Source organism: Leptonotus elevatus, chromosome 2 (assembly GCF_054856555.1).
Source record: "Leptonotus elevatus isolate MCC_2025b chromosome 2, RoL_Lele_1.0, whole genome shotgun sequence".
Classification (NCBI taxonomy): Eukaryota; Metazoa; Chordata; class Actinopteri; order Syngnathiformes; family Syngnathidae; genus Leptonotus; species Leptonotus elevatus.
This window is the reverse complement of record NC_141240.1, coordinates 38,747,820-38,773,834: the sequence shown is the minus strand read 5'-3', so window position 1 is coordinate 38,773,834 and position 26,015 is coordinate 38,747,820. Positions and strand designations below refer to the sequence as shown.

The window sequence follows — 26,015 nt, the reverse complement described above, 5'->3', positions numbered from 1 at the left end:
ACTGCTGCTCTGTTATTCACTCAAATATTGATTTCTAAACACTAAGTTAAAACATTAGTAATGTGTTGTTTAAATAACTTTGAACTTTTTTTGCATATTATTTGAGCTCTGAAAACAATTACATTCCTTTTCCAAAACAAGAAAGAAAACACTAAATATATGAACTATTAATAATAATAATAATAATAATAATTGCATTTGGAATTAAAAAGTTATGTTGTCTGTAGTTTATTGGGGGGGGGGGGGGGGGGTGTTACACAAACATTTTCTGTACCTAATAACAAAAATCAGACACATTGACAATTTTGCAGTGGTCTTTAATTTTTTTTCAAGTTGTACATACTTTTTTTTTCTTCTTCTTTTTAAACAATTTCTTTGCATTTCAATTTAGCTTTAACGATTTTGGTCAACAATACAACAAATCAGCATCACGCATCCTCTGCTGCATCCATACTGGGCGGTGTCAAAGGCTCCAGCTGCAGCCACATGCCGCCCTCTGCCCTCAGCACGAGCTGGGGTAGACGACGAACCTCACCGGATCCAAGTTTGGGGTTCACCCCCGGTGTCAAGCGGAATCTGAGCAGTGTCAGCGACACAACAACACGGAGCTCTGCCAGTGCAAATTTCTGACCGATGCAGTTTCTGTGAAGGCAAGAACATGGTTAAAACAAAATAGGTGATCTCTGATTTAGCTGAGGTCAGGATGAGGCAGCACCTGGGGCCTGAGGAGAAGGGAATAAAAGCGTGTGAAGAGCGGCCCTCTCGGTTGATTTGTTCAAAACGCTGAGGATCAAACTCCTGTGAGAGAGTACATGAACACAGTCAGACACAACAACAGCATTCAGAAGAGACTTATCTGACGTGTTAATACCACAACGGACATGTCACAATTACAGAAAACATCAACATGAAAAATGACTGATCTTGTTTCTTACATGTGGATTTGTCCATACTGCAGGGTTGTGGTGTGTCCCATAAATGCTGACTAAACAGATGGCTCCTGTGGGTGGTTCATGAAAAATGACATTCACACAAGCGGACACCCACAAGTCATCTGATCAGATTCCCTTTTTCGACTGTCTCCGTCTCACCCTTTGGTACTGTCCGGTTCCCTGGCAGGGGCATGTCTTGGGTGTACTTCCGTGTCACGGCCTGGACCGGCGAGTGTAACCTCAGCGCTTCTCTGATGCACATGGTGGTGAAAGGAAGCTTGGACAGATCCTCCCTGGGGATGAACACATGCGAGTAGGTCACACAGACTTTTCAGATTCAAAGTATTTGTTTCTTTTCGAACCACTCGATTCCTTGTCCTTCGCGCCCTTGCATAAGCTCCAACACCTCCTTCCTGCATGTTTCTTGAAAGTGTGCATGGCGTGCTAAATTATAAAGCGTCCAGCAAATGGCACTGGCTGTGGTGTCATGACCTGAGGAGAAGGATGGCTGTGATGGATAAAAGCGAACTTTCAGTCCTCAAACATCATCCTCTGATAGTCTCACCCGCAAACATGAAAGTGTTGGCCTCAGCTTCGATCTCCTCGTCTATTAGGCCTCGTCCATCTTCATCCTGTTATGTTTAATGCAATTTCTTTCTTTAATCTTACTGTTCGACTGAAACCATTTAGTTTTGACACCAAAAGATGAATATGAGATCAACATTTAAACTTTTACTTGCAGATCTGATACGCAACTTAGAAGATCAAATTATGGGGTGTCAAAATTAGTGCGTTCATTTTGAGTTGATTTAAAGTTCACCACAATTTTTTTTTAAATATTACAATGGTCCCCAAAAATGTTTGATGTTTATTTTTATTTTTATGCTAGAGCATACAGAAGGCTTTGATGCAGTCTCTGAACTGAAGAGGACGCTTGAAACAATGGTAGTTATTACAACAACGGCCAGCAGGTGGCAGCAGAGTATAAGAGATCAAACAGGGCCGTGTTGTAACAAGCTGTTTTGTGAATAATGATGAAACTTAGCTATATTCAAATGCTAATTGCTGTAAAACGGAAACAGACACAAATATGCTTTTTTGTTTCCTGATGAAAGAAGATAATCTAATCTTTCTTTTGGTAGGTTCCATGTTTTTATAGCAATAGAACAGAATGTTCTGTGGGCCTTGCAAAATCAGTGAAAATCCAGTAAAACAGCCGGGAGTGAAGGGGGTTGCTTCGATGAAAATGGCTGCGAGTGAATGAGTTAATGGCCGCCTCTTACTTGGAAAGCCTGTACTGGTGGAATTCCAGTCGCAACGCAGCAGAAAAGTCCACCTCAAAATTTAGCAGTAATAAATGTATAAATAATGCAAATATTTGTGGAGACTAGGGTTGTATTTTATAATTTTAAAAATGCGCAGAATTTTACAAGTTATGTCATGTTGAAGATTAGATAGCTGTTAATATGAAACAAAAAATGCACTGGCACCGTCTTACAAGTGCAATTATGCCATCTAGTGGCAGACAAATGACCTCAACACAAATAAATAACACACTCGTTTTTAACTTGAATTCAATTTAATGAATTATTATGAAATTACTATATCAATGACTAAAAATGCAGCCATATTTCTATTACTTTAACTTTTTTGTTGTTGACAGGAGTATAAAAACTACTTTCATTGTACATTTAGAACATATATAAAGTGTGTAATTAATCATGAGTTAACTATGTGATTAATTATTATTATTAATTTTAATCGCCTGACACCCCTAATTTTAAAATATCATGTTTAGGAAATAGTCCTATATTTGTGTTTCGTATCAGATCCAGATGTGAATACTATGTGTCGAAATGGAAACTGAAATATTGATTTCTCGTCTTATATTCAACATGAATGTCAAACCCTGACGTATTCAGTCTCCAGCAAAAGTAAATGCATTGGAAGGGATCAAAGTGATGTTTTAAAATTGTCTCATTGTGCAGCGAAAACCTTGGACAGCAGGATGATGTCCACGAAATCCTTTTTCCTCCGAGGTGTTGAGGTGGAATCAGACAAAGTCTCGCTGAGGAGGGCGCGGCGCCTCTGAACAACTTTGCTTGTAAAACTGCATTAATACAGTATTTAATAATCATTCTGTCACATGATCAATGACGAGTCAGCATTATTTCTACCAGACTGTATCCGCATGTGTGTTACCTGTGCACGATGTTTAAAGCCCTCTTAAAGCGTTTCCCCTGTTGCGTCTTCCAGTAAATCCAGTCCCAGTGATGCAGAATATTTTGACGCCGCGCTATGATCTGATCACTCAGCTCCACTACAGCTGACACGTACTCACTGCTTGACCTGGAGCGAGACGGGGATGTGTTACTAACCAAATTAAAAAGGTTAAAGGTCAAACAAAATGGATCAGTGGCGCATCCTCACTCTTGACAGTTGCTGCTGTAGCTGAAAGCACATTTCAGTAAACTGTCCAATGTCATCAGAGTGACATGGTCGAATATCTCGACAGTCGTGCTGCCCTCTGCCACCAGACGCCGCCATTTATCCTGTGACACGTGGAGAGAAAGGCACACGCAGTTTCCACATGCCAGATGAAATCACTGTAAAGCAGTGTTTGTCAAATAGTGGGGCGGGCTTCCCTGGGAGGGCACGCGTGACCTCAGGGAACTCCCCTCCGCCATACTAAAATAACGTGTAATTGCACATCCACTACAGTAGGTGGCAATGGCACTGTCATTGTCAGCGCGTGCGGAAGGAGTATTAGCTTACTTACAACAATTTTACAGACAAATATAGTCGCGGTGGAGAGTTTGGGAGGGGTGGGGGGGGGGGTGGGGGTTGCAATATTATCTTCTTTCCTTGGGGTGGTCACAAAATTAATTGAGCACTAGTGTTAATTTTATCAGCCATTTTTAAATTTAGTCTCAGTTTTAGTCCAGTTTCAATCACACATAGTTTATTTTTTTATTTTTATCATAGTTAGTCATCCCGTTTTTATTTAGGCCATTTTTAGTCAACTATAAATCTAGCATTTTAGTCCAAGAAAACACAATTGTATTCGTCTAGTTTTATTCAACAAAAACAGTCAACGTTTTAGTCTCGTTTTAGTCAGGACAATCATTTTACCCCTATATATATATTTTTTTGTTAGCAGATAATGTTGAACATTTCGGATCTTAAACTATTTCACATTATTACACACAAAATTTCCTCTCATCTTTTTGATGAAGAACACAATTACAGTATGTCAACAAGTGGCTACTTTTGCTCCATGCTATGAGCTAGTAAGTTAGCTAGCATTAGTTAGCGGTCGGATTAACATGGAACATTATGGCCATTGGGTTAATGTTAAGTTATAACTATAATTTACTTTTTTTTTGGGTGCAGTTTAACGTTCTATATACACAATTGAGTATTACATAGCTTTCAGTCATTTTCAGCAATTACCTTCAAACATGTACAATATGTCTAGAAACAAATCTCTAAATTCAATTACATTGACAGTGCATTTAATTTCTATTTCAGAATACAAGACTCAACATACAGTATTCTAAAATTCAATTCAATTTAAATTTATTTCACTCTTTAAAATAAAATAAATGAAAGGGGACAGAAAGTAGTAAAAACATCTGCCCCCCTGATCAACACACACACACACACACACACAAAATCAACACAAAAAGAAAGACAATGTAACAATTCTATAAACTAATTTAGCAACATGTCCTTGCGCTAGGCTATATATATTTTTCCAGTAATTGTGCTTTTATACATTTTTTAAATTAGACGATGATTAATCTGCATTCTGCACTGACAGTGAACTTGGCATTGTTTCCCAACTTTTGTTGTGCAAAGGCACATACTGTGTATTTATATTAGAAAAGGATCTACATTTACTCAAAAATGGACTTGGTCATTGTGAAATCTAAGCTTGTTCAGTTGAACACAAAACTTTTATGTTGTATGAATGGTAACAGGTTAATGGTTTTGTTGTGCCTGTCACTATATGTCAGGGATGGCGAAATCCAGTCCTCCAGGGCCGGAATCCTGCAGGTTTTGGACATTTCCCTTCTTCACCACAGCTGATTCATGATCAGCTCACCAGCAAGCTCTGAATAAGCCTCATAATGATTCTGTTAATTGGAATCAGCTGCAGTTCGAGTAGGGAAACCTCTAAAACCTGCAGGACTCCGGCCCTCGAGGACCGCAGTTTGACATCCCTGCTCTATGTCCTTGGCATAGATAGCTGTGCAAAGATACATTATTTGAAGTAAATCGATCATAATTAAGTGAAATGGGATCATTTATCTTTTTCAGGGCTCACTAGCGTGCTGTGATACTGCGATTGGGAATCACTAGCGTAATGGCCCATGCTGCTGTCAATCATACTAGTGCTTTCCAAGGGCCAGATTTATGGTAGGGTTGCATCTGGTCTGTAAAAATAATCTCAAACAAACCATGAGGGTACCTCGCTTGCTCTCGAAGACCCTTGAGGGCGGGAGTTGAAAGCAACAATTGATTATATGATTACGCACAATGCCTTTCGTCTTACATGCATGGCGTCTGCTGAAGTGTTAAATCTTGCAATGTAGTTCTTCAGTATGTCGAAATGAAAAGCGGGAGTCAGAAGGCGCCTCCTGCGGGACCACACCTCCCCATTGCTGAGCAACAGACTCTCCCCTGAAAGACAATAATCACTGTTTGTGTCACCGAGCTTTATTTGCAAGCACATCAGACTTAAAAATTATGAAATAATATTTATTTGTTATCCTCCAGTAGCGCAATCATTGAAACACAACTGTATCTGAGTAGTGTTCATTTTATCAGACATTTTAAAATTTAGTCTCTGTTTTAGTCCGGTTTCAATCACGCTTGTTCGTTTTTATCATAGTTAGTCAACCTCATGCCCTTTTTATTTAGTCAACTTTTAGTCAGCTTTAAATCTCGCATTTTAGTCTTTATTTTAGTCCAAGAAAACATAATTTTATTCATCTAGTTTTAGTCAACAACAATTGCCAACGTTTTAGTCTAGTTTTAGTCAGGACAATTATGTTACCACTGTATTTTTTTCTTTTGTCAGCAGATTATGTTGAACATTTCGGATCTTAAACTATTTCATATAAAATGTTCTCTCATTTTTATGATGAAAAACATTTTGACACACAATTATATTGGCTACTATGGCTCCTGCTTATGAGTTAGTAAATTAGCCACCGTTAGTTAGCGGTCGGACTGTCGGAACATTATAGCCATTGGATTAATGTTACGGTTTACTACAGTTTACTGTGAATCCACCTCCTGTCTTTTCCATGTGTTTGTGCCTGTTGCACTCGTTAGCTGCAGATTTGAAAGGGGGTGTGTCACTGTGTGTCACGTGACAGTGTCACAGACGTGACAGATTAGCAGAGACAAGATGTTACAAAACCATATAATATTTGTCTCGTTTTTGTTCATAAACTATAATGTCCATTCATTTTAGTTCAGTTTTTATTAAGCGAAGTACATTTTCGTCTTGTCTTAATTAATTAATCGACGAAAATGCATACTGATTTTGTCCCAGTTATTGTGTTAATGAGGGTTTTTGTCTAGTTTTTGTCTTGTGAAAAATGTGTGTTGATGAAAATATTTTTGTTTAGCTTTCGTTAACAAAATTAGCACTATTTACATATACATACCAGGTATTATTTCAAGTTTTTTTTTATTTTTTATTTTTTTACTTGCGACCCTCTTGTAGCTGTTTTACGATCAGGAACTAGAAATAAGAATAATTGAATTGGGGGGGGGGGTTAATGTATAAAAAATTCTAGTGGTATCTATCTGCTTTCCTCCCACTTATAACCACTATTACGCGACTAGCCATCTTCCTGTGTGTTTTGAAATGTTAAACAACCTCAGAGCGACTCATCTTACAACATGTTGTATTAGCTTCTTCATTTTTGACTCACCAAGCCATGGACGGAGATGACCATAGATGAGCTCGTCTTTCACAGTAATACTGGCTGCGTAGAGGGAGAACGAGACACTGTTGCTGCGTGAATTTATATATCGCCTTATAATAAACAATCGGGGTGAAGATGTTACAATACCAGGTGCCATTAGAAGAGGTTTGACATAGTCCGGGTGGAAGAGTCTAACCAGATGATAGAAGGGCCCCAGGAACCAGCTGCAGGAATGTTTGTATGTCTGCACTAACTCATCCACCTGGAGGAGACCTTCCTCTGTACTCTGCATCTGATCGCAGACAATTAAGAATATTATAGTTATAATGCACGTGCGTACAGTATAAATGTGTGTGACTTACCTGACCCAGGTGACCTATAAGCCAAGAATCCGCATGAGGCTTGCTGAAACACGACAGCCTACAAGTGAACCAAGCATGTTGAAGCAACAACCTGCTGGTCCAGACTGTAACCACGGCAACCAGTCCTGCAGCAGCCACTTGTAGGACCTGGCTAAGGGCGGCCCAACAGAACACCTGCGAGAAGACGCGCAAGAGGAGAGACATCTCGGCAACAGACAGCGAAAGCAGTTTGGTGGTGATCTGTAAGGAGAAAGTGTTGATGTTACGCAAAACACAACTGCTTTTGGCAATTATTTCGACATGAACATCCTCCTTTGTAATCGTTCTGAGACACATTACTTCCTTTTTTTTCTCTGTTGTGGCTGTGAGATTTGGTTGACAGTGGTGATGTTATTTGTTATTGTGTAGCCCGCCTCAAAGTCAGCTGGGAATGGATGGACGGAATACCTACACTACAATGGAACATTTATTTGCTACAAATAATGTCTCTTTGTTCATCTATCCATGCCAGAATCATTTGATGGCAAAACAGAATACGCCAACAGAACAAAGAGAAGAGAATTACCCACTTGAGTAAAGTGGAAAAATTACAAAAAGGACGGCCACAGTCGGTGATGAACTTTGACTCATTTATTGGATAGTCAAATATGCAAAAAAATATATAAAAAAATGCAAACACGTGCAAGGCATATACAATACTAACGACTTAAAGGCACATATCAAACACAATTGTACTCAGCATGTTTGTTTTGGCTTAAAAATAGACTTCATCAAACCCATTATTTATCTATGCTCTCTTTTATTATGTATTTATATTTATATTTTATTTACAAGCCTCTAGTGTATATGTACAACATCACATGATGAAACCTGGAAAACAGGTCAGCATACTTAAATGATATATGTAAACATGAATGATATGGAAACATTGGGCATATTGTCAAATTTTGTTGCTCTGGAAGACTGTAAAACAAAATACATTGTAGATGTTTAAAGTCCTGTCCTGGTCTCCTGTGTCATTTACCCAAGCAGGAAGGAAGTCCCTCGACCTGATTTGCCAAATGCAGAAGTTGTTTGCAGTGTTTTGGGGGATTATGGAATGGATTGTGCGGAATCAGATTTGTTTGACACAAATCGGATTCCATAGGATTCATGTCATTTCAATTATTTTCAATTGGGAAAATTTATTTGATACATGCATGTATTTGAATTTTGAGCTTGGCCACTTTGAGCTTGGTATTAAACTCAAAAAATCAAGGTGTCAATGTAGAAGCTTCGTGTTCAATTAAGCAGCCCCAGAGTTCTCATGAGACATGATTTTAGTTCCATATACCATTTGTGACATTATTGCTTGGCGATGCCCTCTAGGCTTAATAAAGATTGGAAAACAAATATATAGCAGTTTTACCATTTACTGTAACCTTGCAACAACCTTGCAATGCCAAGAACACACTGTAGAGGGCAGCAATACGCCACAGAGGCGTGTAATTACTACAAAGAAGAAAGACACACACAAAAAAAAAATCTCCGTTGATTAGGTCTCTGTTACACCTGGCCAAGATTAAGACATGGTGGTGCGAAAAAGTCGTTTAAAAATTCCTCGTTTGACTTCTACTTGCAGACACAAATGAAACGAAAACGTATATGTTCATAATTGTTCAAAACAGGTGAGTTTTGGCTCAACAGCTTTAACTTAAATTAGCTAGACAGTCAGCTAGTTTTGGAATTACGTTTAACAGAACATTTTTGTAAATCATCGTTTCATGTTGTATAAGGTATTTAATTTGAAAATATCCCACGGTTAGTGTTCTTTTGGCAAAGTTCAAATCCAATATTATGCCATTTGATCAAGCAAAAAACATGTGTAAGTTTCCGCTGACCTAGATATAGCAGGAGACTCGTTTATGAGCAATGTATTGTTTGTTCACTCGTCATTTTCTACTACAAATAGTGTGCAGGGTTACCTCTGGATATGGAGATGGTTGACTGGTCCAACACGGGGGCTGCTGGCTCAGAACAAATGGCGACCAAACTCTCCAGCAGTGATTGTCAGGTACCAGTAAGAGTTGGTGAGCTGGGCCATCACATTAGGGTGCAGGTGACCCCTTATGATTCGTACGGGGAATTCTTCTGCAACAGCCAGACTTCCATCCATCTGCTCAGTGCCCTTGTGACTTACTCGGGGCAGCACAGTGATGTGGTGAAACAAGGTTACCTGGGCATGCTTGAGCGGAGCAACAGAAGATATTTTGTCCTCAGAGCAGGAAGTCACACCGGATCAAGTCGACTTGAGTGGTACAAGTCCCTGGAGAAGTTTGCAGCAATGGAGAAGTCATCTGGAAAAGCTACTCTGTTTGGGCCAAAAAAGCAAGGGTTTGTTCTTTTTCTAATTACAAATTATAAAGTTTTTACATGATAATGGTAACATTTTGCCTTTGAAAAGTAACATGAATTTCTCTTTCCCAGGGTCATTTACCTGAGGTGCTGCATTGGCGTGGGCTGCTTGAGCAGTTCCAGGAAAGGCCTCACGGTGGTGCTGTATGCTCAGGACCAGACGATGTTGCTGGTGGCGGACAACCAGCAAGATCAAGAAGCATGGTACCTGTCCATCAAGAAAATGATCGAGGAGCATAGAGATGAAGATCAGGCGTGTGATGATGAAGATGATGGGTATTGCACTCTGCCACCTGCAGCCTTCTTCAAAGAGGTTTGATCAGCTTGTCACTTTTTACACCGTGGAACAACACATTTGCTCAACATACCTTTTAAACACTTATTATAGAAATGACAAGGTGGAAGGCAAATGCATATCGATTTGCAATACTTTATTTCTACAAATCTTTGCAAGTGTTGTCATTTTCAAATGATCCCTTAAACATTACTAGAAGATCACAATGTGCCCGCTCGAGAGTTACTTTAAGAACAGGCCCACACGCTAGTCATGTGGTCCTGGGGCGCTACTTGCACCATGTGGGTGGTGGCCAAACTTTTGTGCTCGCCACGTCTGATTTTTAAAACGGACTGATTGGCCTGGTCATTTGGGGTTACAATCGCAGCATGGAGTTACAATGTAAAATTATGTTATTACAATTGAAATGTATTCTCATGTTTTAATTTTAATTTTAATTAATCATAAAAAAATAACCACTTTAATAAAGCCATTATTTTACTATTCTATAAAATATTTACAATATAATGACAATACAATATTATTTAAGCAAATGAATTAAAATATAATAAAATTGTTTATTTTACTGTAAATTTAATTTTGGCCAAAAAAGAAATACACATGTATCCAATATTTTTGATCTGGTTAACTGGCAATAAGTTTACCAGTTTAAAAAAAGTGTAAAATGTTAAGTGAACGTGTAAAATAGTCTACAGTAGTTTACAATTTATTTTCTTTGCAATACATTTAAACAAGTTTTTGAGATGAGTGAATACAAATATTACAAGATGATGTAAATACTTGATGAGCCTGATTAAAGATCAAAGCGCAGGCTGTATGTGGCCACTGGGTCATACGTTGCACACCCCTGCATCACATTCTTATTTAAAAAAAAAATAATAATAAAAAAAGATTTGGGAACAGTTGTGTGAACTATGCCCTTTATAAAACCAACTGCACAGGCATGATTTAAATGACCATAAAAAATAAAAAAAAACCTATAGCAGTGAAAATATGAAATATGTTTTGCTCAAGGTTTGGCCCGTCTCGGTGAGTCCGCAGGGTCTGGGTCGCTCAAAGTCTCTGGCAGGTGAGCTCCGCCTCTGCCTCACCGCGACCTCTCTCATCCTGGTCCGAGTGGGCGCGTGCAGTGATTTGCCCTCGGTTACGATACCTTTGCTTGCCGTTCGGCGCTTTGGCCACTTGGAGGGCTCCTTTTTTCTGGAGCTCGGCCGCTCGTCACCGGTCGGCCCCGGAGAGCTCTGGTTTGAAGCCAAAGACCAAGGTGCTAATGAGCTTCGCGCTGCGTTGACATCGGGCTACTTGCTGCTTCACCACTGGAGCGTGACCCTCCCTCCTCCTCTGCTTTGACAGCACAGCACATTCACGAAGTCGTTCGGGACACGGTCCGAGCACTGCGGGCGCTTCCGGATTTCAGCCGGTCCCCGACCTCTAACCACAATCCACTCCTGGCTCCTAAACGCTGCAGACTTAAATACAGAGAGAAGAAAAACTCTGACGTCCAGATGGGCCCAACGCAGTGCCAAGAACTCAACACAACAGAACCTCAATCTCCTCTCAGCTTGCATAGCATCACCTTGCCTGAGCCCGACTGCTACATGGACATGAGCAAGCAGCCATGTGATGGCGAACGCTCTGAAGGGGAGGGTGTTGGTTACATGATGATGTCACCGCAGGTCAGCCGCAGTTCTTGCGTGTTAGCTCAGGATGCTTATGTTACTATGTCAAGCCCTCAAAAACAAGACTTGCCAGCCTCCATTTCACCTCAGAGAGTTAACAGGTACATTTAAAGTTTATCACCGCAGTCCCGCCAGGAATTCACAATGTCGCAATTGCAACAAATCATACGACCTCAACTAATTGCTGTGAATTATACACGTATTTGCAATTTCAGTCAGTCACAGCAACTTTTCTGAGAAATGGACCAATCGTAGCTTTCCTTGAATCATGGCAGTCCCCCAAACAATTGTAAAATTGCGCTGCAAATTATTTACAGAGTAAGTCAAGTAAAAACATTTTTTATATTCGGCCACTACATGGCCTTATTAATATTGCGTTTGTATAGTATGAGTTAAGCAGCAAAATCCACCCATTATTATTTTTATCCATCTCAGGGGCAGCCATGTTGCCACTTGCTTTTGACTGTCAATGACATCACATTTGCTCAGAGCTCAAGTAATGACCAATCACAGCTCACCTTTTTCTGGGGTTGGTCATGTGATGTTCGCAAGCAGAGCCCACAATGTGATGAGAAATTGACTTCCTAAAATGTGTCACTTTGTGTCAGTCTATCATGTATGTATATACACCGTATACTCAAATGTGTATATTCATTGTCGTAAATTATGATTTAATGAATCATTACTTTGTCCGAGATATACCATCTACCATGTTATCAGCAATTTGCGTGCATGTTTTCAAATGTCTCTAAAATATCAAGTGAATGGGTATTCCAATCAGATGGGGCGCATGGGTGTGACTAATCACTGTGGAGAGGAAAAAAATTGAATATTTCATCACAACTAAAGCTTTGAAAATCCTTCAATCTGCCTAAAAAAAATGCCCACAAAATACTGGCGGGACTGTCGACATCTTACCTTGTTGTTTGTCTAGCTCTTGCTTGCATGTTATTTACGTGATTGACTTTCCTGCATCTGACAGATGTTTTCCCCTGTACCCATCACATCGTCAATCCAACGACCGGGCACAGCACCTTTCAACCCACAATGGACGGCTTCCACTGCAGTTTGGGTCCACTCTTTCACCCAAAAGACGCACAGATACCTCTCGACTGATGACTCCATATGTCCAAACTACATTGCTCCAAGCGAGTCCTCAATCTGGTCTCTTCCCAGCAGAACGGCTTGCCGTTAGATCCCGTCTCGCGTCATGCCTGCCATCGTGTCTGCAAGTTGACGACTAGTTTGTGTTCTCAGTGTCACACATTTTTGCACGCTTTACTGTTGGCGTACCATGTGACAAATCTTAAATGTAATGTCAGTCAAGTTTAGCACGTGGGTGCAGAACACTGCAAAGTAGTTGATCACTACCTGGGTGTGGCTTTCAGTGAAAAATGTTTCACGGTTGTGTACGTATGAATTAAAAGTCACTTGAATGCAACCTGTGTATCCACTTTGTGATATTTGTTTGGTAATGTGCCGGAAGATTTTTTTTTTTTCGTGATGTGCATTGCCTCAAATGTTGGTAAACAGAACTCCAGTACACTAACTACTTCCAGATGGAAAACAATTGGAATGATACACATTTTGAAGAATGGGTAGTCAGAATAGATCTCCATTAAAGGGATACTTTACTTCATTGAGTCATTTTCAAAAGTAAGAAGATATTTTGTCTTATTTGTGATAGCTACATTATTTTTCATGAACACTTTTAAGAACGAATTTTGCCACTTGCTGTCTACTGATATCACCTGTTCTGAGGAAATACATTAATTAGGAATGTACCGATATCCAAATGTCACAATATATCACAATATGAATCTCACGATACGATAATTATCACAATACTATGCCAGTATAGTTGCTCTGTCATTTTGAATTACTTTTCAAACAATGTTACTGTTGGCTTGGCAGCGTAAACTATCAGTCTATGGTGATGAAAAGTAAAAAAAAAATGGCGATGTGGTGCTTTAAATATTGTAGCATGACGATATTGTGGCAATTTTAATATTGCGATTATATTGCAGTTATTGTTACTTTGAAAGTAATGACCAATCATGGCTCAATTTGCTGACCAAACACAGAAAACAGGTGAGCCATGATTGGTCATTACCTATTTCTTCAGCACAAATGATGTCATCTTCAGTCGACTCCAAGTTGGAAAATGTGTTTTTAATTGTATGTATTGTACATGAAAAATAATGTCAACTTCTGGACAAAATATTTTTTTACTGCTGAAAATGGCTCATGATCAGATATTGCACATTAATATGTGCAATACATCAACTTGTAAGAGAACTGGAGAACTTCAGAAAATAGCACAGTGAAATACTGAATGTTAAGCAATCTTTTATCCATTCAAGTACAAATAATACATGTTATAAAATTCAATAAATAAATTGTGCGTTGTGTGATTTCCTGTAGAACGCAGCACCAAGCACACACACAGTCCGGTCCATTCGGTTGCTTGGCCCTAGAAAGTAAAAGGACAAGACAGATCGTGAGACACATAATCCGATAATAGGGTCACATTTGAGCGTTTAAAGAAAGTCGGCAAAAGCCCTGCTCTCGGATGCGTCGGAATGATAATGAAAATTATCATTTGGTGTAGGCTGTGTTGTGATTTTTTTCCCCTCCACGCTCTGCTTGGAAAATATTCAAGGTCGACGATTGTAAATGTTAAACCGGTTCAATGTTTACGATAACGAAACCTTTTGTGTGGTTATTCTACCGCCATTTCCAGGTTACGTCAAAGGCTACAATGCATCATTGAGTTGAAACAGGACCCATGTGTGTGTGGCTGTGAAGATATATATTTTTTTAAAGCATGCCTAGCTGCATTGTGTGTACAAGTGTACGAATCAGAAAAGAAAGGAGTTCAAATTGTTCTCTTTTCCAAGAGGAAACAGGCCATTTCAGTCAGAAACACCGGAGGAGCTTGTGCCTCTAAGCTATTTAATGCACAGACTGGACTAAGCACATAATTAGGAATGTCCACGTTTGTGATGCTCATTTCATATTTGGTAAATTATCGTGGCCATTTAGTTAAACTTGACCTCTGTCTTGAAATGTTGAGTAAGCATTTATCAGTAATTTCTTAAGTCCTGATATGCTATCTTTGTCATAGAGTACACCACCAACTCTAAGGGCAGCAACATGTTTTTGTTGCCATGTGTAAGGTTTCTCGCATTAAAAATAAACACAAAATCTTAATGAAAGTAAAAAATCTGCATGTGTGTACCCTATTTAAAATATAATTGGTACATGAAGTGGCATATCAGCTTTTATACCAGTGTTCAGAAGTTCCTCTCAGTCTTCCTTCAAGTTATCGATGACCTCCTGTGTCCTCTGGGCCAACTTCCTCTTCTCGGCCTGCTGCTGCTTGAGCGCTGCCTCTACTTTCTTACTCTGGTAGATCTTTACCCCAGCGAAGCCCAAACACAGGATCAGTGTCTTTAGAGCCAAGATGTACAAGAGTACGGGTACGTTGTCCAAAGCCTGCCAACATACATAAAAAGTGCAGTGACTACACAATTTCCCAACCGCAGAGGAGTAACTGAAAGAAGAATAAATTGTAGAGGAGCAGGCTGCAGCCCCGATGCATACCTTACCAGAGGTGATGGATTTAAGTCACATGACTTGCTTAGAGTCGGCCTTAAGTCAGCAATTTTATAACTTCGGATTTGGTTAGCTAAAACTTATGATAGACTCGCTCAACTTGACAATACAGAGACTGGTTTTGGAACCATAAATAACTATTTGGGTAGCTGACTAAAGCAAGAAGAACATATTGAGTGTGAAGTGGCTAATGTGCGAATATATTGTGTGAACAAGCTTGTATGACTCGTGACTTGTATGACAGTGACTGATTTTTTTTTTGATTTTTGCTCAGGTCGTGGGATTCTGGGCTTTCCGGTGAAATTTCAGGATGAATCTACAACCTTTACTGCTGAGCTTAATTTGACCTCTAATCTTATACGTGCATTTCGTCGTTCAGCGCCTTGGCAGGAAACAGCAAATCGTGCAAAAAAAAGTACTGTAACATTGAACCGTTGGCCATGTGCGTTGAAAAGGTCAAAATTGATTAACTTGTAAAGGTTCTAATGCATTTGATTCTGACATTTCACCCGAAATACAGCACGTACTCACAGTCCCACCGCTGATGTATTTATATGTCCCTGATTTCATCGTTACATAGCAGGCGCAGCATGCCAGGACCATGTAGGGTCGGAGGAGAGTTCAATGTGAGCGAGACAGCTGCACACCAGCCATCGAGTGACATTCATTCGTCCGTATAAGCCACGCACATACACTACTAAGAGCGCTTTTATTAACATTGAAGGATCACTAGCGAGTCCCACACACGGAAAAATGCTAAAAGATATATAAACAGTTGTCACAGCAGCACCGCCGCCGTATAGTTAAACATGGCAAATTAGCATTAGCATGACGCTAGCGACAGCTGGCAGTACAGGGTTTTGTAAAAACAAGCAAAAGGGAAAAATCAGGAATAAAAGAACTTAAAACGAACACACAATCAATCAATTGTCATTTACATGTCGTTTCTGATATGAGTTTGAATCGATTACCTTCCAATTGATCATTTTTAGCTTGTGACCGTCCAAGTTAGTTTTCGGCAAACAACACCAGAAGACAGCTTCTCATGAAAGAGGCGGGGCTAGAACTTAAACAACCAATTAAAATGCTTTAGTCGTGCTGCGTTCTTGGTAGCTGGGATGAAACGCTACACAGCACTAAATTTTAATTTAATTGTTTTAAAAAACAATTTAGCAATCATGTATTCAACTGGATTTCTTAAAATGCTTCAATTAAGTCTGAAAAGAAATTACACATTGTTTCCCTATGTCATTACGCTCTTTTTTACGTCATATTTTGAAATCACGGAGCACACGTTAGTATTAAATAGCTGACCAATGTCAATAACGTGCAACCATCGAAAATGTCAGGCATGACAATAAACAAGAATGGTTTAATATAAAGTTGTTAAGTACTGCTTTATTAGAGGAGTGTAGTCACGGTGGCCGAGAGGTTAAGGCGTTGGACTCGAAATCCAATGGGGTTTCCCCGCACAGGTTCGAATCCTGTTCGTGACGCATTACTATTTTTAAATAACCAGTATTTCTTAAAGAGGCAGTGTGTAGAATTTTTCGATGTTTCAATGTTTATTCATTTTAAAAAACCACTATACATTTTATTAATATGCAGGAAAATATCTTCTATCACATCATATATATATAATCATAGGTCTAGTAATCGCTAATTATATTACATATGTCGCACCGCACCTTGGCTGACATGTTTTGCCGCCATCTTCCTGTTACGAATACCTGCAGAAGACAAACTTAGTGAACCAAGTAATTAATGGTCGGCTTGCCGAAGTGTGTCTTTTAATATTGTTATGCTAATGTTAGGCTAAGTTGTGTACGCCAGAGTGGGGTTTGTTTGTCATGCGCCACACCACAACACTGTTCTTCAAGTGTAATTTGGTGACTTGATGAATCGCTTGCCTCCATGATAAATGGAATCGCTATGAGCACTAGCTTTAAGTGTATGTGTGGAGGAGATGCACTAGGCTTAAATTAGCCAGTGATAGTGTTAGATAACAGCATTAGCTTGTGAAATACAGTATTACTTGACTGCTCCGTGAAGTTGTTGACAGGGTGTTTGTATTTGGCATCCATGCGCCACACAATTGTTTCAATCTTCTTGGCTACGGCTAGTCGAAGCAAGATGCCGACCATCGGCAACACTAGATGGTGAGCGAGGCGAAAATGCAGACTTCCGAATGAGTGCCAGCCTTCTGGTTGTCAATCTAATCGAGCCTTTGGTTTATTGGTGTTAGCATTTAGCAATGTTTCGGTCAACAAATATCTGATTTATAGAGCCGGCGTGAATTATTAAAGCAATATAAGTAAGGCTCATTTTACATTATGTATTTCTAACATTTGCAATTCATTTTATGCATAAATTAACTGAAGCATAAAAATATTGAGGCGCCACTGAAGAGCTGACAAAATTCCCCTCACTAATCTTCAGTATGAGGGAGCTGTCTCATTATATGAAACAGATCCGCCCCAAAATGAGCCAATTTTACCATGACAAGAAATATATTGTAAAAACGTCAATAGTTCTTGATTTTAAGGATATTTTGATGAAAGAATAAGAAACACGTTATTAAGATTCTGGAAAGGCAGTAAAACGTTATTACTGGAAATGCATTTCTTTCTTTCTTTTTTAAATCATAGATGTACTGTTAACGAGTGGCACTAGTTCCGGTTCTGAATCAGGTTTTCTGCTTCCCCGTGTGGACTTTGCATGTTCTCCTCATGCTTTCGTAGGTTTATCTGCGGGTACTCTGGATTCCGACCACATTCCCAAAACATGTTTTGTAGGTTAATTGAAGACTCTTAATTGTCCCTATATGAACGTGAGCAATCGTTTATCTATATGCGCCCCACGATTGGCTGCTGATCAGTGACCAGGATGTTGCACACTGCTTCTTGCCTTAAGTCAACTGGGTTAGGCTCCAGCTCACCCGCGACCCTCGTAAGGTTATGCAGTACAGAAATGGATTGTGTGACTATATGTGACAAACAAAAAAACAACCTTCCATCCACATGAACAGACTTTTATATGTTCAGAGCAATAAATATTTCCACTTTTGCCTCTGCAACGATGTCGAAAACCAAGTTACAAGTAATATATTTCTTTACATGGCTAAATCATCTTTAAAATAATGTAATCTCTGTGGACACGTACAGTATTTGACACTACTGGTACACGTACTACCTCAGCACAGGAAGCACAGACAACATTTGTCATTTGATTTTCTTGAAAAGAAAACAACAATCCCTGTTTTGCCGGCAGCTGCAGTCAGAAAAGATTTCCTATAAAATGAAAAACATCGCTATTGGTTCCTGACAAAAAGAGCTGCTTTTCATTGAATACAACATGTTTTTATGTACACAGTGGCTTATAATACAAAGTTCCATTCAGTGCAGATACCGTAATAATAAATAAGACATGCACAGCAATAATGGAGAGAAGAGCTGGGCCGAGAGAGCATCATGCCTCTATTTTTGCTTGTGTTTTCAAACGTCAACGTGCTGCACACTTAAAAAAAGAAAAGAAAAGACACACGCACTTTTTCATTTTCATCCAGTCTTTTGATTGCTTTAAGTGAACGCTCAACTGGTGCAAAATCAAACATGTCAAGGGAAATAGTCCATTTAAATGAAATGTTTCAATTTGTGTGCGCAGTGTCAGACAAGACTGCGATTGGAAAAAGTCCCACGGCCGACAAAAGCCACGCTAAACGGCAAGATGGTGCTCAAACACGATGACTCAAACACTGCACTGTCCATTACTTCATGGCATTAGTAGGCTCTTAAAGTACTTCATGAAATCATTGTTGCTTCATTCAAATAAAGATCTGAGCAAATGACGTGTTCCGCGTAAAAACACGTGAAGACATCAAGTCACACGATGTGTGTAAAGACATTTAAATTTGTCATCAGGTCATTGACATGTTCAGTGTGAAGACACTACAAGTCATCGCCAAGTCACCTGACGTGTGTAAAGACACTTGGGACCCTATTTTCATAGCCATGGTCAAGGTCATGGTATTTAAGATGATAAAACAAAAAAAAAAAGATTTCTACAATGATTCAGAGGGAGCGATGCACGCTGTTGTCATATTTTATGAATGACCAAATAGACTCAGTCTTAGAGTAATATTTACACTTGGAAGAGTAAAATAAAGAATTGAAAAAAATAAAAGTCACTTAAGGGTTGAGGAACGAACCTCAGCTTGGGCGCCATGCAGCTCCTGCTAGTGTAACGCTCGTGTCAGCTGGAATCTTCGTAACTCCAAGATCAAAAGCGATGTTTTGTTTTTGTTTTGTTCTCCTCTTTGACATAAGCATACAGTAGGAAGGGCATGGCTCAGGGGGTAGTGTGGCAGTCTCCCAAGCTGAAGGTCGTGAGTGTGACTTTTATTTATTTTTTTCCAATTCTTTATTTTACTCCCTTCCAAGTGTAAATATTACTGTAAAATTCAGTCTATTTTACAAATAGAAAACACCCTTAGTCCACCGGAATGCCCAGTGAGTCGCAATTCTTAAACACGGTAAAATAGACTTGCCCCGGCATAAAAATGAAGAAGTGCCAGTTTTTACACCAATCCCATGTAAATCAGTCTATGAAAATAGGGCCCTTGGAATCGTCGTCGATTTACAAATTGTGATCACTGTAAAGAAATTTAAAAATCACCATCAAGCCGTGTGACATGTTCAGTGACATGATCAATGTGAAGTAACGCCAAGTCATCAACTGACGTGCAGTTTAGTATAAAGACACTTAAAAGTCATCAAGTTTTCATGAAGTTGTGTGACATATTTAGCGTAAAGACTTCAAGTCATCGCCAAGTCATAGGAGAGTCAGCGTAAAGACACTTGGAGTCATCACCAAGTCGTGATGTGTTCAGTGAAGACTTTTAGCTGTTAGCCTAGTCTTGTCTTTGTTGTTTAAAAAAGAAAAATAAGATTGCACTCAATAGTGTATCTTGGTAGTAAAAAGAAGAGGGGAGCCAATCAGGTGCCCAGAGGAACGCCATCACGTCGTTTCTGCTCGCAACACATCGCACGCAAATGTAGAAAAGAATCAAGTTCAAATATGCTCAGCAGAACCCTGAAGAACTTCACAGTCACTCACATGCACGCAGTTGCACGCACACACATATACACATACGCGCAGATTCAAGACAACACACACTGTACGCTTCACATGCACGCGCTCACAAAGGCGACGCTCATATTTGCATAAGTGCAAAAAATAACCATCATAATCATAGAAAAGTATATGTGTGTAGGTCCAGCTTCCTCCAAAAAAAGTACCTTTTACATCTGGTGTGGTGTGAAATGACCATGATTCATATTTTACCATCCTCCTGTCAGAAGGCACCTTGTTCTCCACTTTGCAAAATTATTATTAGGATTATGTGAACGCAAACGTGATTGTACTCCATGTTGGGACAGCGGTGGGCAACTTCAGTGCTCAAGAGTCACATGATGATGATTCTTAAAAGGATGGGCCAAGTTAAAATGTGTACGTAAAACATTTAATTTGAATAAAATGACATTTTTACATAATCATTTATGCTGATTGAAATGTTTACAATCTATTTGACTGATTAATCCCTCAAGGGGAAATCAACGCATTCTTTATAATTAATGTAATTATAATTAAGTGACTAAATTATGAAAATAGTTAATTTAAAAAAATAGTTCAAATTCATGTAAAAATTATTCAGATTAAACTCTCAAGTGGAAATTCAACATTTATAATAATTAACTAAATTATCTAAATAGATCAATTTGATGATGAAACAATTTCTTCTCATTTTGTAACTTCATTATTTATATTTAACTCATTCACTCCCAGCCATTTTCACAGAAGCAGTCCCCTTTTATCCCGGCCGGCTGTTTTACTGGATTTTGACTGATTTTGCAAGGCCCACAGAATATTGTGTTGTATTGCTATAAAAACATGGAACCTACCAAAAAAAGATTAGTGTCTCTTCTTTCATCAGGAAGAAAAATTCATTTTTTATCTGTTTCCGTTTTGTAGCAATTAGCATTAGAATATAGCTAAGTTTCATCATTATTCACAAATCTGTTTAGAATTCTGAGTAACCGAGTTTTTCCAACATGGCCATTTCCTATGCTCTGCTGCCACCTGCTGGCCGTTTGTGTAATAACTACCATTTCTTCAACCGTTCTTTGCAGTTGAGAGGCTGCATCAAAGCCTTCTGTATGCTCTAGCATAAAGAACATAAAAACACGTATAAATTTGTCTTTGGGACACTTAAAACAGAACATATTTATATGTTTTTGGGAGCAAATTAGTTTATCAACCAATTTTTTAATGTAATGTAATAAAATATATGTAAAATTGTTTTCTTCACTAACAAATGTTGATTTTATTATTTACAATAAATCAAATAACCCACCATTTAATTAAAATGATTTTTAGGGTAAATATGGCTAAATTAATATGACAATATTACACAGGTTTCTTGATCGTGTCAATAATCGGTGCGCCCGATTAGATAAAACTCGTAGCGAGTAATACTTTGCCTCGCCCCTCATGTAGAATGTCATATCAGCGTGTTAAACATTACTAGCCACGAAATTGTAACTATACTTGCACTATGCATTTTGCATAATAATACCACAGTTGGACTAAATATGCAGGATTAGTATCCTAATGATGGTAATTATAGCCGATTGTATAAAAAAAAGACTCTGTTTCCCAGAATGCACCCTGTTTGGCGTCATGATATGATAATAGCTTAATCTCCTTCCTTGGCAATGTCTCATACAAAAACATCAATACATCAATTACTTTTGTATACCTTTGGAATACTTGATATACATGATATACTGTATACATCCTAACGTGAGATGTTTGTGTATTTTCCCATGTTTGTCTCCTCAACTCGATGATGGTCTTGTTGTTCGGCTCGATGTTTGTTAGAATTCTTGTCTTCTCGTTTTGTCTTCATGTTTGTCTTGATATCGGTTTTCGGGTTTGTCTTCTTGTCTTGATGTTTGACTCAATGTTCGGCTTCTCATGTTGATGTTGGTCTTGATGTTTCACTTGATACTTGTCGTCATGCTTGCCTTGCTGTCTTGACCGTTCCAGTCCATAAGAATGAGAGTGAAAAAACCCTGTGAGCCAAAACATTTTCACAAAGCACAGAGGTAAAAAAACAAACAAAAAACAACAACAAAAAAGTCCTTCCCCCTTTTACACTCAGTCATGCATGGCTGTTGATCAGACACAAAGTGCATCAAACTAACAAAAACACCCCCCACTGGCCACTCCTGGGAATTGTCAGGTGAAAACCGCCGTTACCACGTGCAAGCATCGTGCGCTTCAGGCACAGTTGTCACTCCTCACTAAAGTGTCTGCAACCCCGAATGATGGTTGAACCTATACATGGCGAGACGGGTGGCTCTAGTTGCAGGGAAAATTGATGTGAAAGTAACACAGGCTCAGTAATTTCCTCTTTCCTCTTATTTCTCGCCGTCTAACCAGGCGGCCGTTTTGATACACCTGCACATGCCCTCCGCCCCTCCTCCTGCTCCCTCTCCCTTTGAATACTGCACCCCGGTGGCAGGTGACGAGGTGGGGCGCCGCCCCCCGGTAGCCAACGCCGAGATGGGACGGTGCCCTGGCTCGCCGACTCCTCACACGACGGTGCTGATCCGACTGACCGGTTTCGACTTGGGACCTGGCACGCCGCCCGCCCCCGGGTGCGGGGAGAGCGGCGCGGCGGACGGCGGCGGCAACGGGGAGTGCGGAGGAGGGGGCGGGATGGAGGAGAGCGGCGGGTACTGGGGAGCGTAGGGCTGCGGCAGAGTCTGAGAGACCAGGCGCGCCGAAGGGGTCTGGGGGGGCGCCGTGGAGAATATGAAGTGTGTGGAGGGCGAGCTGGCGGGAGAGGGGCTTAGCGGGGAGTGGACGGCGTGGTTGTGAGAGTGAGCGTGGGGATGGGGCTGCGAGTGCGAGATGGTGAGCGGCAGCTTGCCCCCGCCGCCCGGCCGGTAGAGTCCGTGCGGCGTAGTCGGGGTGAGGGGCGAGTGCGGGGACAGCGGTGGCGGCGTGATGAAACCTGAGGCCGCGTTGTAGCGCTGGTGCTGGGCGGCGGCCTGCTGGATCCGCTGATGCTGCTGGATATGAGAAGGGCCACAGCTGGACGGGACCTGGCGCCGGGGGACCGACACTCTGTGCATGAGGGGGTGGTGCTGCGGGGCGCTTTGCATGTGGTATCGGTGATGGTGGTGGTAAGGCGGTGGGGGAGTCTGTTGCGGCTGGTGCCCGCTGACCCCGCCTCCCCCACTGTTGCCGTGGCAATACTGAGCGTGCAAAGCCTGGAGCTTGGACGGCGCCCCACCCGTGCCTCCTCCCACGGCAATGCCGCCCGGGTCCGACTGGCCGAGGTTGGCAGATGGGGAGGGGCATGGGGAAGGGGAGGACGGGTGGGCGATGGGTGGTTCGGGGGCGGGGTAATGGGGAGGGGAGGATATCATCAGGGGACTCGGGGGGCACTGCGGTGTCGGTGATGTCATCATCAGGGGACCAGGAACTTTCCCTCTGCGGCTGCCAAAAAAGTTCCCCAGCCGGGCGCCGCCGCCCGGCCCAACCCCCATCGCCATCCCGGCGCCGGCCCCAGCCCCGCCCCCGCTCGTGAGCGGGGACGTGCTCGGCCCACCCTGGTTGTGACAGAGCCCCGGCCCACCGCCCACCCCCGTACCGGGGCTCTGAGTAGGGCGGTGCGGCCGGTAGGCTGCTGGAGACGAGGGCGCCATCATGGGGCTGTAGGCCAGAATCCCTCCGGGGTGATATTGCTGGTGTGGCCGTGGGCTGCTGATGATAGACCCCTGACAGGAACAGCAAACAAGTTCAGTTGGACACCACTTCCTGTGCAAAATGTTCAGACAACAATAATGTAGACAACATTCATAGTTTGCGCTTAAATTAGGTCGTTGGTAGCTATTGTAAACATGTCTTGTAAACCACTCATCCAGCATTCTGCCACTTGTGCAAAATTACAACTCACAATAACATATGGATGTAACAGAACATAAAACAACAGCCTTTAATAATCCAGAAGACAAAACTCGACTTAGCACATTTTCAACCATTAATCAAATGAATTTGATTTATTGCCCAGCCCTATATAATGAATTATAAATAAGCGATTGGTTGTTTTGATCACATGTAACGACATCATGCTTACTTCCATTGTGCTGTCCAATGAGCCGACGCTGTTCCGACGACCTCGCTTCCCTGTTGGCCAAATCAGAAAGTAGCAACAGTCAAAGTAGGGGAGAATCAGGAGTGTGGAACGACCTCCTTAATTATGATTGAACATGATGTAATTTGTAAAGCCATTTTCTATGTCTGAGCCCAAAAAGGAAGCTGTGCTGACCGCTGTCGGACAGGTCTCTGAGCGAGGAGCTGAGCGCCGTGCGTTTGAGTCCGTCCACTGACGCGTACGTGTCGTCCAGGCTCGGCCGGCCCAGGGTGCCGTTCACCGCCTCGCTCTTTGCGGGCCCGGCTGCTCCGGTCCCGACGCCCGGCCCACCCGCCATTAGCGCAGCGGGACGCATCACACCTTTCTGCTTCTCAAGCTCGGCTGTGTGTGAGGTAAGAGAATGGCGTGAATAATTAAAGTGCACAGCAACACAATCTGCCATTTACAGCATTTATATCATAGCCCTTTATTTACTTGTTACATTCATTTATCTGTTTTTGACTTCTAGAATTGGCTTATTAAAATTAGGGGTGTCAAAATGAGTGAGTTAATTTTGAGTTAATTTAAAGTTCCTTGACCTTTTCATTTTTTTAACGCGCGATTAATGACCGCCACTTACTTGGAAAGCCTGAATTGGGGGAATTCCAGTCGCAACGCAGCAGACACGCCCACGTCAAAATTGAGCAGTAATACATTTAATAATAATGCATATATTTGTGGAGACTGGGGTCAAGTTGTATTTAACAATTTTTAAATTCTGCAGAATTTCACAAATTGCTTTGTGTTAATGATTAGATAGCTCTTAAGAAAAATGCACTAAGCTGTAATTGTCTTACAATAACAATTATGCCATCGAGTGGCAGAAAAATTACTCAACACAAAAACACAAGTTTTGTTTTTACAGTATAGTACATCATTTTAATTTTAACTCAATTGTATGAATTGTTATGAAATTACTGTATCAATGACTAAAGGATGCAGCCATATTTCTATTAGTTGAATTTTTTTCCACTTTTCTGTTAAAAAGAATAAGACAACTTAGATTTTTTTTTTTTACATTTTATTGTACATTTAGAAAATTTGTGATTAATCGTGATTTAACTATTGAAGTCATGCAAAATATAATCGCCTGACAGCCCTAATTAAAATCAATTTGTTCATTTTTATTTATGTATTAATTCATTCATATATTTAGATAAATGGTTAGTATGATAAAAGGAATTAGATATACTGTACATACAAAATATTTTGTTCACTGAGCATAACATCCCTCCATCCATTTTTGTTTCCCTAACCGCTGATCCTCACACTTTATTTTTTTAAATAAAATAACACATTTACATAAGACAACAAGTGACCCAACCTCAATATAGATGTACTAGAAACACATTTATTATTATGTTGATCTACTTAATAATTGTGAGAATTATATCTTGCATCTTAAGAAAACCCCAAACTCAGCATGTCAAGAAATTTGAATATGTTACTACACATTTATTTTAATACAGACATAAGATCGAAATTGGCCTTGTGAACATTATTGTCCAATGTGTATAATATGGCT

The 26,015-nt window shown here is 40.5% G+C and overlaps 4 protein-coding genes and 1 non-coding gene across 12 annotated transcripts in view; 2 read left to right on the top strand and 3 right to left on the bottom strand.

Moving 5' to 3' along the window:
- Positions 1 to 369: 369 nt before the first annotated feature.
- cyp4f3 (cytochrome P450, family 4, subfamily F, polypeptide 3) lies at positions 370 to 7,574 on the bottom strand. Of its 2 annotated transcripts, XM_086069859.1 has the most exons (13): positions 7,240 to 7,574; positions 7,025 to 7,169; positions 6,884 to 6,937; positions 5,491 to 5,618; positions 3,363 to 3,484; positions 3,135 to 3,281; positions 2,928 to 3,042; positions 1,498 to 1,564; positions 1,295 to 1,424; positions 1,092 to 1,225; positions 936 to 1,000; positions 716 to 798; positions 370 to 642 (listed from the first exon to the last, which is right to left on the bottom strand). In XM_086069859.1, the coding sequence occupies exons 1-13, from the start codon at positions 7,441 to 7,443 to the stop codon at positions 429 to 431; spliced, it is 1,608 nt and encodes a 535-aa protein (XP_085925985.1). In that variant the 5' UTR covers positions 7,444 to 7,574; the 3' UTR covers positions 370 to 428. The 2 variants fall into 2 exon arrangements, with proteins under 2 accessions (XP_085925985.1, XP_085925986.1); XM_086069860.1 differs by lacking the exons at positions 1,295 to 1,424; positions 1,498 to 1,564; positions 2,928 to 3,042.
- Positions 7,575 to 8,754: 1,180 nt separating this feature from the next.
- LOC147179947 (uncharacterized) lies at positions 8,755 to 13,056 on the top strand. 2 transcript variants are annotated; one of them, XM_086069862.1, is made up of 7 exons: positions 8,755 to 8,906; positions 9,191 to 9,292; positions 9,379 to 9,612; positions 9,706 to 9,946; positions 10,943 to 11,192; positions 11,282 to 11,708; positions 12,590 to 13,056. In XM_086069862.1, the coding sequence occupies exons 1-7, from the start codon at positions 8,884 to 8,886 to the stop codon at positions 12,849 to 12,851; spliced, it is 1,539 nt and encodes a 512-aa protein (XP_085925988.1). In that variant the 5' UTR covers positions 8,755 to 8,883; the 3' UTR covers positions 12,852 to 13,056. The 2 variants fall into 2 exon arrangements, with proteins under 2 accessions (XP_085925988.1, XP_085925987.1); XM_086069861.1 differs by having other exon boundaries at positions 8,757 to 8,906; positions 9,191 to 9,612.
- A 702-nt stretch (positions 13,057 to 13,758) lies between these two features.
- On the bottom strand, positions 13,759 to 16,296 carry smim11 (small integral membrane protein 11). The gene is made up of 3 exons (XM_086069241.1): positions 16,197 to 16,296; positions 14,898 to 15,105; positions 13,759 to 14,080 (listed from the first exon to the last, which is right to left on the bottom strand). Exons 1-2 carry the CDS (start codon positions 16,209 to 16,211, stop codon positions 14,917 to 14,919), a joined length of 204 nt encoding a protein of 67 aa, XP_085925367.1. The 5' UTR covers positions 16,212 to 16,296; the 3' UTR covers positions 13,759 to 14,080; positions 14,898 to 14,916.
- A 343-nt stretch (positions 16,297 to 16,639) lies between these two features.
- On the top strand, positions 16,640 to 16,721 carry trnas-cga (transfer RNA serine (anticodon CGA)). The gene has a single exon. It is a non-coding gene; the product is annotated as a tRNA-Ser (tRNA).
- A 1,519-nt stretch (positions 16,722 to 18,240) lies between these two features.
- Positions 18,241 to 26,015, bottom strand: part of LOC147179944 (IQ motif and SEC7 domain-containing protein 1-like) — a 64,165-nt gene continuing 56,390 nt past the window's right edge. For all 6 annotated transcript variants that reach the window (XM_086067464.1, XM_086067467.1, XM_086067465.1 and 3 more), the window contains 3 exons: positions 24,626 to 24,832; positions 24,434 to 24,483; positions 18,241 to 24,074 (listed from right to left, as the gene is read on the bottom strand). In XM_086067464.1, coding sequence (XP_085923590.1) covers positions 22,881 to 24,074; positions 24,434 to 24,483; positions 24,626 to 24,832 — 1,451 coding nt within the window. In that variant the 3' untranslated portion in view covers positions 18,241 to 22,880. The remainder of the gene's footprint in view (positions 24,075 to 24,433; positions 24,484 to 24,625; positions 24,833 to 26,015) is intronic.